Below are 11948 nucleotides of genomic sequence, written 5' to 3'. Positions count from 1 at the left end.
GCGCAAGGCAGCCGTGCGCGCCACCTAGCAAGACAGCGCGCGCACAGGACAGAGGAGATTTAGAAAATTAGCGGGGGTAAAAACCGCGCAAGACACTGTTCCTGGGATGACAGGAGTGTTTCTTGTATCCCATGGAACTGCTGGGGGGAGAGGCTTCTCTGTGAAGTGCCGTAATGGTCTTCATGGTGACGAGCCACGCCATCACCGCTGCCCGTGAGGCAAAAGGGCTGGGAGGGAGTTTCCACACGCTGCCTTTCACTCCGTCTCTCCTCATGAGGCGCGTACACGCCCAGGGGATGAGAGGTGTGTGCATGCTGTCCACACGAGGCGTTATAACGGTGCTCGTGGGTTATTATGACCGTGTGTAGGAGGCATATCTGGGACAGAGGAATGCCGCGAGTTCTGCAGTTTATAAACCAATAGGTTAAAACAGCAGGCTTCTGCAGCGAATGAACCACCTCTGGAGTGTCCCCCTGTTGGAAGAGACCCAAGGGGATCATCACGTGACCAGCTGACGCCAACGCCGAGCAGCTGCGTCACGGAGAGGGCTGTGTGGGTTGTGACACGCCGGAGGAGAGCTGTCAGTTCCTCCCCTCGCTGCCGCGAGAGTCGCGCTCTCATGCTGGCTGAGTTTAACTCCACTCCCAGATAAACGATTGTCTGAGAGGGAAGAGGACAGCTCTTCTTCCAATTTATTATGAAACCCAGGCTTTGACAGATGCGATACGAGATGTACCGTCTGTAAAGCGACTTCCTCCCTGGAGCGAGCCAGCAAATAGCAGGTCGTCCAGAGAAAAACCACACTCATCCCTCCTCTGTTTAGTGGCTCCAGCCTTCTCTACACAAATGCGAGGAGCCAGGAAATATCCGAACGGCAGACGATTGTCTGGTCGGATATTCCCTGAATGGAAAACGCAGGAATGTCCTGTGTTTCGGGATGATGGGTACGTGGAAGTATGCATCCTTCAGGTGGAAGTGAACCAGTCGTCCTGGTGAAAACATTCCAGCACCTGTTTGATCGTCAGCATGTGGAATACTGACAGATCGAGGATGTCTCATTCCCCCAGTCTTTTTCGGGATTAGAAAAATAACGGGAGTGAAAACCCCTGATTTTCCTCTCTTTGAGGAACCCTGGAAATATCCTCTTTCAACAGGAGTTCCAGCAGCTCGGATTGGAGCGCAATACATAGATTCTGGGAGGACAGGAGTATTTCCTGTATCCCATTGAACTGTGTGGGGGGGGGGGGGAGATAGGCGAACTGCAGGACGTGTCCTCTGCTGATCAGCCTGCTCATCCATCTGTCCATCAGACACACGCGCTGCCACTCTGAGAAACACTCTAAGAGCGGGCGCACACGCTCGAGATGTTCTGTGGTCGTCATGGCAACGAGCCACGCCAGGGAGCCTCCACACGCTGCGTTTCACTCCGGCTCTCATCATGAGGCGTGTACACGCTCAGGGGATGAATAGAGGTGTGTGCAGTGCTGTCCACACGAGGCGTTATAACAGCGCTCATGGGTTTATTATGCCCGAGTATAGGAGGCGTATCTCGGACAGAGGAATGCCGCGAGCTCTGCAGGTTATTAACCGAGGTTAAAACCGGCAGGCTTCTGCAGCGAGCCCTGCTGTCTACTTAATCAACAGATTAGTGGCAGCCGGCTTAATTAGCGAGCTCTGCAGGTTATTAACCGATAGGTTAAAACCAGCAGGCTTCTTGCAGCGAGCCCTGGCGCCGTGGCGCTGCCGCTGGGGGCACTCAGCCTGGAATACTGATCATTCCCCCGTTCTGGCTTCTCTGTGATGCCATTGCCCTCGCCGCCACTGTGAGGCGAAAGGGCTGCGAGGAAGCCTCCACACGCTGCGTTTCATCATGAGGCGCGTACACGCTCAGGGGATGGATGGAGGTGTGTGCAGTGCTGCCCACATGAGGCGTTATAACGGCGCTCAGGCCGTGTGTACGAGGCGTATCTCGGACAGAGGAATGCCGCGAGCTCTGTGGTTTATTAACCAACAGGTTAAAACCAGGCTTCTGCAGGGAGCCCTGCTGTCTACTTAATCAACAGATTAGTGGCAGCCGGCTTAATTACAGGCTCCGCTTCCTCGGAGGCTCTCGCGGAGCAGACCAGGAGCGGGGGAGCCTCACTCCCCTTTGACTCGCCGCCGGGAGACCCTGTATCTGGGGTGGCGGGGAGCGGAGATGTGGGACGGAGCCCCTGCAGCCGCCGGGGCGGTTGCTGTGGGCGTCTCTCCGCTTGCGGCCTCCTGTGGCCGGCGTGGACGCCACGGCTGCTGCGGGAGTTGGTGCCGCTGTGGCAGCTCAGCCGACTGGAGCCAGCTGTGCTGGCGAATGCCGTCCACCTGTTCCGCGGCCGTTTTAATGGACTCCACCATGGCGTGGAACTGGGGTCCGAACAGCTGATTGGAGCGTCCAGTAGCACTTTTCTGGCCATCTCCGTAACAGACGCCGCCGCGCTGTGGTGACGGAGAGGGGGAAAGCATGTTCGGCCGCCAAGCTGGCACCCTGCTCCGACTCTGTCTCCCCCGTCCGGGGGAGAGGAGGGAGGGGAGAGCCGAACGGTGAACCGTGGAGGGAGGCGGAGCAGGAGTTGCTTCGGACTCCTGCCCGGCACTCTGCCCCAAGGACACGAGGCCCCGTCCGCGGGCTCGTAAGCCTGGACGGGCCAATCGTCCTCCTCCGCTTCCTGTCGCCCGAGGGGAGGGGAGCGCAGTGCATGCTCCCTGCTGGTTTAGAGCCGCGTACGCGTGCTCTGACCCCCGGCAGGATTTGCATACTGCTTTTATCTCTGCAGGTCATAACTTATTATGAACCCAGAGCCACATGAGGGACAATCACGGACGCAGTTGTTGCTCATGATGATTCTCAATTGCTGTGCTTCAGTAACTGTGCTGGTTTGCTGAAAAAAAGAGGGAACAGATTGCCGGGCCTCCTTCCTATTTATACCGGAAGGAGGCCCGAGGGTGGGGCCCACCTTGCGGGTGGGCGTGGACTACAAGTGTTTCAGTGCTGCGCGGGGGCGCAGGGGGATTACCCAATAGCGATAGCCTTAGAGGGCGAAGCCATATACAAAATAGAACTGTCCCACCAGGCCTCCTGTACACAAAGGGGAGGACCCGCCCCTATCGCTGCTGTGCCAATCACGAGGCCGCATGACACACACTGGCTCTGTCAGGTTCCCCGTGATTGGCCGAGAGCCTATTCAGTCCCCAGTTTACTAAGGACCAAGACACAAGGACGCACGCTGCAATATTATTGAGAAGACCATACCTTTATATATATATAAAAATGGATCGTTTTGTAACTCTACCAAAAAAAATCCACAAGCACAAGAGAGATACCATCCACCTCAGAAACCACCAGTGAACATGCAAGTGGCCAGGTGGAACCTGCTGCTGATGTAGCAGAGGGTAAGCGCAAACGAGAGAAGACCCGAAAATATGCAGATAATTATCTGAAGTTTGGTTTTACATTTAAGGAGACAGATTGCATTACATTTCCAATGTGTCTCATTTGCTCTACTGTTCTTTCAAATGAATCTATGAAGCCATCAAAGCTGCAGCGTCACTTGGAAACAACACACAGCCACTTAAAAGACAAATCAGTGATGTGTGCAAGATGTATGTTTATAAATGGCAGTGGCATGGTCACCCTGTACCTTGCACATGTTTAAAATAAAAACATGAATATATTAACCTGTGTATTATTTGAATAGCTTAGTATTGCATGTACAATAACAGAGTAGCTATGTTTATACACGGCACTAGGCCCCATTTAATATAAAACACAATTGTATGCCATACATATAGTAGGGGGGTCCCTGCTCCAGCTCTCCATCAGTTTGGGGGTCCCTGGCCTGAAAAACGTTGAAGACCCCTAGATAGTTAACTTTAGTCTAAGTTCAAATGGTTTGGGTCACAATTTATGTAAACACATATTTCCAAGGCACTCCTTTATAATTATTGGGATAAACAGGTTTGAAATCATTCCAATGTATACTATAGGACAGTAACCAAAAATATCCTTTAAAACTGGAGAGATACAAAAAAATGCATAAATACATAAATGTTAAGGTAAAATAAGATATGAATGAACAACACAAATAAAATAAGTTACATTAATTTGTTATTGGCTATGGTAGGTTATTGGTTATGTTCACTGCATGTGTGTTCTGTGTTCACCTCTGCATGTGTGTTCAGTTCCGTGTGTCTGGCAAATAAAGTCAAGACCCCCTCAAAAGTTACGGTTTATTTCATTTTAAGGATGAGCACCAAGCAACATCTCCAGGTGCTCCTTTGAGAACCAGGGCAAAAAAGTTATGTGCACCCCTGCTTATAGGCCTAGTAGAATAATACAACATGCATATTACTATACAAGAACATTTAGCAAATAAGATTATAAGAACAAAATTGGCATATTCCGACTTTTGACGTTCATATTTGAATTAGGATAAATATATATTTAAGTCATTTTCAAACATATCTTTGTCTGACATGAGTAATATTGCCATTTTTTATTGGTAAATATCATTCATTGTATCAACTGCAGGAAAGTCCTCCTTTTATATTCTATAACTGACTCTGACAAATAGCTTGTTTATTATTGTTTTAAATGATGCCATTTGTTTCTCTTTTGTATCTTTATGCGTAGTTATAAAGAACTTAACTATTTATTTCAATGTAAGATTTTTTATTAAATCTTAATTGGTATTATGCATTATGCAATTTATTTTGCTGCACTATCAGGTCCAGGTGGCACCACTGCACTACTTCATCACAACATTGCATCTTTACCTTTGCCCTCTTGCTCGATAAAGTATTGTGGGCCAGAATAGCCATATACATATGCTGGCTTCCATACTGCAATGTGCACTAGGGCATACTTGTAGGTTTTTCTGAATGACTTAATTTGTTTCTGGCATACCAAATAGTACAGTTGTATGGGTAAGGGAACCCACAGTATATATATATATATATATATATATTTATATATATATATATATATATATATATGTATATATATATATATATATATATATATATATATATATATATATATATTTATATATGTATATATATAACCTGGCCGGCTTAACCAGTCTGTATTTCTTCAAGCACCACAAGATTCATAGTTTATAAAATACAATTCTGGGTCATTTCTCCAAACACATACAGTAAAAATGCCTGTTATGAAGCCTTAAAATGGTGCAGGAAAAGGACTTTACATTGGGTTATACTTAAAGACAGGACTATTCAGTTAAGAGAAGAGAAAAAAGGAAAGAAAATTGTTATAATGGGTGATATAATATGAGGTCCTTGGCACTCAGACTGTAGACGGATCATTTTGTGACCATGGGGTATCACCCTTGTATACAGCATCAGGACAATATCATATGGAGTCAGACACTGGAAGTGTGCTGGAGGTGTTGACTGGGGCCCTTTCTCATTTCTCGAACTCCCCTCCTCGACTCCTATCCTCGAGACTTAGTCCCGCCCACAGGAGATGCGAGCGGAGGAGCCGAGGAGGGGAGCCGAGGAGAGAGGAGGGGAAGCAGCAGGCGGTTAGAGAAATGAGAACTCCTCTCCTCTGAGCGGTCATTTTAAAGAGACGTCCATTAATGATGACAATAACAGGCTACAGATGCGGACACACACACACACTTACACACACACATATATTTATGTATATATTTATATAAATATATACCATTTCAGAATCAAACAGAGCACTCTCATAATAAAGTAACTCTATCAGAGACTGGATATATATAGACATGTCTACCATCCTCTTAAAATATTCTGTCCAACAATATCAGTCTCAGGAAGAAATGTTTTGTAACGCTTATTAAAAGAAAAACATGCATTCTTGTACTCAGGAGGGGACATTGACAGAGGATTACTGGAAAAGTACACCATAAGTACTTCATACTTGTGGGGGTAGTTTCAGTAGTACTGAGTCCAACAGGGTAAATTTCACGAAGAACTAATGGGAACAAAAAAGAATTCCCTCGTCAAACTTTATTCTCAAAAAATACAAAATAAAAGTACTTCAATGTATTATTATTAGTAGGCTTACTAATAAAAAGTCAAACAGTATCAATTTCTTTAAGAACTAATGGTAACATTTTATTTGTATAATTCATCAAAGATAGCAGAAAACATGCATTATACATAATGCATAAATGCAGAAAAGGTTATGGTATGATTACAGAGCCTGTCAATTTCTAAATTGAGGAAATCAATGTTAGTCTGTTAACCAAAGTGCAGCCATCTAATAATGTACTATCGTTAAAGATCAGAGGAAAGGAACAGAATGAGAGGGGTCAATCCGGAATAAAAATAAAGAAGCAAAGAGATTGTAGACCTGTGAGAAGGAAAAAAGCTTGCTGTGTCAATTCATTACATTGGCAGTATTTTTCTTTGTTGTGAAAAATAATCGACCCCTCGGATTTTTTAACAGCCCCCTCCGTCATTTCATCCTGTAGCCGGGCCTGCCTACCACCTATGACAAATTCTGCAGTTGCATCCACGTAACCATAAGCCTTGAACGGTTAGGACATGTTTCCTGCAAGTCAGCGTTGAGGGCGTTATTATAGCCCTCGAGGTTGACGTCATCAGTGTGCGTTGTTTCTCCAGACAACGCTCTGCTGGCTCACTTCATAATGCATAACGTTTAATTCATACATCAGGGACGTGTTGTGTCGCAGTTAAATCGATATTTTTGGTGTAAAGTGAGTACAGTTTGTAGTCGACCCTTAATTTATTTAATGGAGCCCGGAGAGGCCAGCGAGGCGGAGGCAGCAGGTAGTGTGTCTGCGGCGCAGAGGAGGGCAGAGATCCGGAGGAGAAAACTGCTCATGAATTCAGAGGATAGGATGAACAGAATCACGGGTTTCATTAAAATCGAGCCTGAAATCAAAGGTTGGTTGTTGTAGATGATCCAGTTTACATAAGAGTGATGTAAGAAGAGGCTTGACTATCACCTGCTCTATCACACTGCTGTTTAAAGCTACAGTCAGCTCTTTGTCATTATCCACATTTCAGTATATTCTGTATAAAAACTGCTAGATACAATAGTTACTTTGTATTGACTTGAGTATTTGCATTTTATGTAGCTTTATCATTCTTCTCAACAACATATCAGATTAAATATTGTCCGTTTTCCCCCTGAAAATATATGAACAATACATTATACATTGTACACACACGACAATATTCACACCAGGGTACGCAGACAAATAGAAATGGTCAAATGCACAATTATTTTTGAATTCCAATCTATTCAAAATGCTTTGATCATTTTGCCATATTGATCTAGTTATTGTGAGAAGTGTCTAAAACCTTGAGTCAGTCCACCTCTTCCTATGGATGTGGAATGTGTCCATTAATAAAATGAAGTGTACACGCTTCTCTTTTCTTTTTCTATCACCTTCAAAATATCTTCAGGTTGTATTGTTTGCCATGTTTCATGTTAAACATCTGACCAAATCATTCTGGTAAACATACATTAAATGTGTCTCAGCCTAAGTAACTTTGCAGATTACATTAGTTTTTTGTTACCCTTCTAGTACAGTTAAAACCACATATCTCGATTTGGCAATAAGACAACCAGACTTGGATATTAGAAAAATAACAATATTTACAATGACATCACACAGAGAAAAAAGCTGTAAATTAAAACCGGATAATGTTTGTCATTCCCCTTGGTAAATAACTTTAACAACTTTTCTGCACTAGTTAAATCTTTGTCTAACATCCTCAGCTGCAGCGCTCCGGCGTCCAACAGAGCCTCGCTTCCACCTGGATCTGGACAGGACAGAGCCCTGGTCATCATCCTCATCTTCCCCAAGACCGTCCCCTTTCCTGTCAGAGGCTTCGGGGCTCGTCAGCCGCTCCCGAGGTGCCACCCCCGAGAGGAGGGGGTCTCCTGTGCCTGACAGTGAGTCACTGGGAGGCTCTCTGGAAGACGACATCGGAGGGATTCGCCCGAAACCCAGAGGGGAGCGGGCATCAGACGACCCCAGTGGCTCCCCACGCAGAGGCCTCCAGAAGTACCTGTCCCGGTTTGACGATGCCATGAAACTGCGGGGTCAGCTGGCCAATGAGAAGCCGGACCAAGATGGAGGGTCTGAACCAGAGGAGTTTGATCCCTTCATAATCTTCCGTCTCACTGGCAGCATCCTCCTCGCGGTTTTTGTCAGGGTTTTTGTCTGCACATTTCTGGTGAGTCTTTTGGCTGTTTTAACTGTGTTAACTATGACAACTGTGAGAGTGACCCATGGGTTATTTGGCATCTTGAAACTGTGGTAGGCAGGATTGTTCTCCCATCATAGGGGACAATTCCATAATAACTTTTTTAGAGAATGTAATGCTCTCTGTCTTAAGTCCCTTGAACCAGATGAGCACAGTTATATTTCTTTATCCCTGAACACCCACACTTTACTTGTACCAAACTGTAAATACTTTTTTCTCAACCCACATTTAATAATAATCAGAATACCTTTATTTTTCCCACTGAGTGGAAATCTACATGTGTTACAGTAAGCCAAAGATAGCTATATTAGGTCACCTGACTACCAGAAACGTAACATCTGTTTTGTGTCTTTTTTCATTCTAGTCAATATTTGCTCCATTTCTGACCCTCGAACTGGGCTACATGGGGTTGTCCAAATACTTTCCAAAGGTGAGTTGGTAAAACATATTTTATAATTCCTTTCCCATTGTTAGAGACTCGAATATAGCATGTATGAAAGGAGTGTTACTTGGATACAGATTCTTATATTTTTAGCCATGTTTTTGCAGAAGTTATACTATAAAAAGTTACTATAAAGGTGTGAAAACGTACAGTCCTATTTATCATTAATTCATGTTTCCCTTTCTTTATTTTTGGGAATGTGCTGTTTCTCACAAGATGTAGTATTAGTTGTTGACAACAATTGGGTCCCATCTAAACATAACCCATTGATTGTGAATGTATTTGTATCGTGTATTTATATTCAAAGACACACCAGGCTGCTGGTAGTAACTTCTTTGAGGTTTCAAGAAAACCAGTGGAGACTGGTTGACTCAGGGAAGTCACTGCCATCGCAAATAAATATTCCAGTAACTCCCTGTTTAACCGTTGATCGATTTTCCTTTAAAAAATAAATTGGATAAATTCTAACGAGTTAAAAAATACTAACTTGCAGCCATGCATCATAGGGTAAAGGTATTATTATTATACTCCTGTTCCTCCAGGTAGATAAAAAGCCCCAGACCACCGTGCTGACCGCCGCCCTGCTGCTGTCCGGGATCCCCGCTGAGGTCATCAACCGCTCCATGGACACCTACAGGAGGATGGGGGACGTCTTTGCTGACCTCTGCGTTTACTTCTTCACCTTCATCCTCTCACACGAGATCCTGCTGTTCATTGGTTCAGAGACTCCCTGATGGACCATGGGGAACTTACTAACCCCGCCCCCCTTCTTGTTATCACTTCCCTCTCTCTCCCATAGCAACAGTGCATGGTCGTTTATTTTGGCTGACGTGGCTTTTGTTGTGGACAGTCTTCAAACGAGTCCTTACTGCCTCATGATCAGGGTTGTACATGCGACCAGAGTCCAGTGTGCGTTACAGATCGTCAGGTTATATCTGCTCCGGGCTGAACCTGTGAAACAGGAAGACGGCATGTGTTTGCTTTTGAAAATATGTTCTGTGGCATTTATCGTGCTGAGGAATATCTATTTGTCAGGTCTAGCACAGAAAAAAAATCATACTGAAAAGTAGAAACCAGTTCAGCTTAGTGCATTTAAGTTATTAAAGCGCTGAGCGATCATTTTAAAACTCACAGCATTCAGTAAACATTTCTAGTAATGATGCATATCACAGTATGGAAAGTGTATGCCAAATCACATAAAGTAAGCAAACTGTTTCATTGCAATGACCTATTTTCTAGTTTACATTACATCAGAAAAACCAGAGGAGGATTTTAAAAAAAAAATCGTTTTGTTCAGAGGTATCTCTCTTTTTTCTCAAGTTTCTGACTTGAATCTTCACATTAAAGGTTTCTTTCTACACATAGGGCCCTTTCCCCTGTCAAAATAAATTGGCTATCCAGAAAAGAAGATAAAGAAAATAAATGACAATGAATTTACTTGGGACAAAACTGAATTTCTTCTCTATCCCCTACCTATGTTTTGATTGTTAAAGTCCCAAAGGTGGAGTGTCATACTTATGATCCTCCATTGTATAGTTGGTAAGAGATTTAAAAAGATGATTTGAACATTTTACAGTAACAAGTTCCCGATTTTTATTTGGTGTCTAAAGAACTTGAACTCTCTTTCAATTACAACTTTTCCTTTCTTTGTCTAAGAGGTACAAGAAGCATTTAGTCCTTGAATGTGGTGTGTATTATTTTGCATGGCTATAGGAGCTTAAAACACAGTAAACTTCATACTATATAATACTAGTAATAGTAAGTGTGGCTGAGGGGAATGTTTTGGGTTATACTGGACAGTACTCCCGCTGGAAATGTCTTAGGGGCAGTTTGTATGCTTATTTGTGTTGAGTAATTCTGGTGATGTGTCCTGCTTTGCTCTGTTTGAGTCTCATGCATACATACTTCATATACAGGACTGTCTCAGAAAATTAGAATATTGTGATAAAGTTCTTTATTTTCTGTAATGCAATTAAAAAAACAAAAATGTCATACATTCTGGATTCATTACAAATCAACTGAAATATTGCAAGCCTTTTATTATTTTAATATTGCTGATTATGGCATACAGCTTAAGAAAACTCAAATATCCTATCTCTAAATATTAGAATATCATGAAAAAGTATACTAGTAGGGTGTTCAACGAATCACTTGAATCGTCTAATTAACTCGAAACACCTGCAAGGGTTTCCTGAGCCTTGAAAAACACTCAGCTTGGTTCAGTAAACTAAATCACAAGTATGGGGAAGACTGCTGATCTGACTGCTGTCCAGAGGACCGTCATTGACACCCTCCATCAGGAGGGTAAGACACAAAAAGAAATTTCTCAAAGAGCAAGCTGTTCACAGAGTGCAGTTTCAAAGCACATCCACAAAAAGTCTGCTGGAAGGGGGAAATGTGGCAGGAAACGCTGCACAACCAAGAGAGATGACCGCAGCCTTAACAGCATTGTGAAGAAGAGTCGCTTCCAGAATTTGGGGGAGCTTCAAAGACAGTGGACTGAAGCTGGAGTCCAGGTATCAAAAGTCACTGTTCACAGACGTGTCCGGGAAATGGGCTACAATAGCCGTATTCCCATGGTCAAGCCACTTCTGAACTCAAGACAACGGAAGAGGCGTCTGACTTGGGCTAAGGAAAAGAAGCACTGGACAGTTGCACAGTGGTCCAAAGTCCTCTTTTCAGACGAAAGCAAGTTTTGTATTTCATTTGGAAGTCAAGGCGCCAGAGTCTGGAGAAAGGCTGGAGAGGAGCAAAATCCAAGTTGCTTGAAATCCAGTGTGAAGTTCCCACAGTCAGCGATGGTTTGGGGAGCCATGTCAGCTGCTGGTGTTGGTCCACTGTGTTTCATCAAGCCCAGAGTAAATGCAGCTGTGTACCAAGAGATTTTAGAGCACTACATGCTTCCGTCTGCTGAAAAGCTCTATGGAGATGAGGAATTCATTTTCCAGCATGATCTGGCACCTGCCCACAGTGCCAAAACCACCAGTAACTGGTGTACTGACCATGGCATTACTGTCCTCGATTGGCCTGCAAATTCCCCTGACCTGAACCCCATAGAGAATATGTGGGGTATTGTGAAGAAGAAGCTGAAAGACACCAAACCCAACAATGCTAATGAGCTAAAGGCCGCTATTGAAGCATCCTGGGCATCCATAACACCTCAGCAATGCCACCGGCTGATTGCCTCCATGCCACGCCGCATTGATGCAGTAATCCGTGCAAAAGGATTCCCAACCAA

At 44.2% G+C, this 11948-nt stretch overlaps 1 protein-coding gene across 1 annotated transcript; it reads left to right on the top strand.

The window, feature by feature from the left end:
• The first annotated feature begins 6617 nt into the window (after positions 1-6617).
• Positions 6618-10147, top strand: camlg (calcium modulating ligand). Its single transcript, XM_079647218.1, has 4 exons — positions 6618-6936; positions 7778-8238; positions 8633-8698; positions 9253-10147. The coding sequence occupies exons 1-4, from the start codon at positions 6783-6785 to the stop codon at positions 9442-9444; spliced, it is 873 nt and encodes a 290-aa protein (XP_079503344.1). The 5' UTR covers positions 6618-6782; the 3' UTR covers positions 9445-10147.
• The last annotated feature ends 1801 nt before the right edge of the window (positions 10148-11948 follow it).

This window comes from Notothenia rossii (assembly GCF_949606895.1).
Source record: "Notothenia rossii genome assembly, chromosome: 9".
Lineage (NCBI taxonomy): Eukaryota > Metazoa > Chordata > Actinopteri > Perciformes > Nototheniidae > Notothenia > Notothenia rossii.
This window is presented reverse-complemented; position numbering and strand designations above follow the sequence as displayed.

Bases quoted from the DNA above. Each gene is read 5' to 3' on its own strand.
- camlg (XM_079647218.1), top strand. From the start codon at position 6,783: ATGGAGCCCGGAGAGGCCAGCGAGGCGGAGGCAGCAGGTAGTGTGTCT. The intron at 6,937-7,777 runs GTTGGTTGTTGT...TAACATCCTCAG, and splicing joins AATCGAGCCTGAAATCAAAG to CTGCAGCGCTCCGGCGTCCA. The intron at 8,239-8,632 runs GTGAGTCTTTTG...TTTTCATTCTAG, and splicing joins TTTTTGTCTGCACATTTCTG to TCAATATTTGCTCCATTTCT.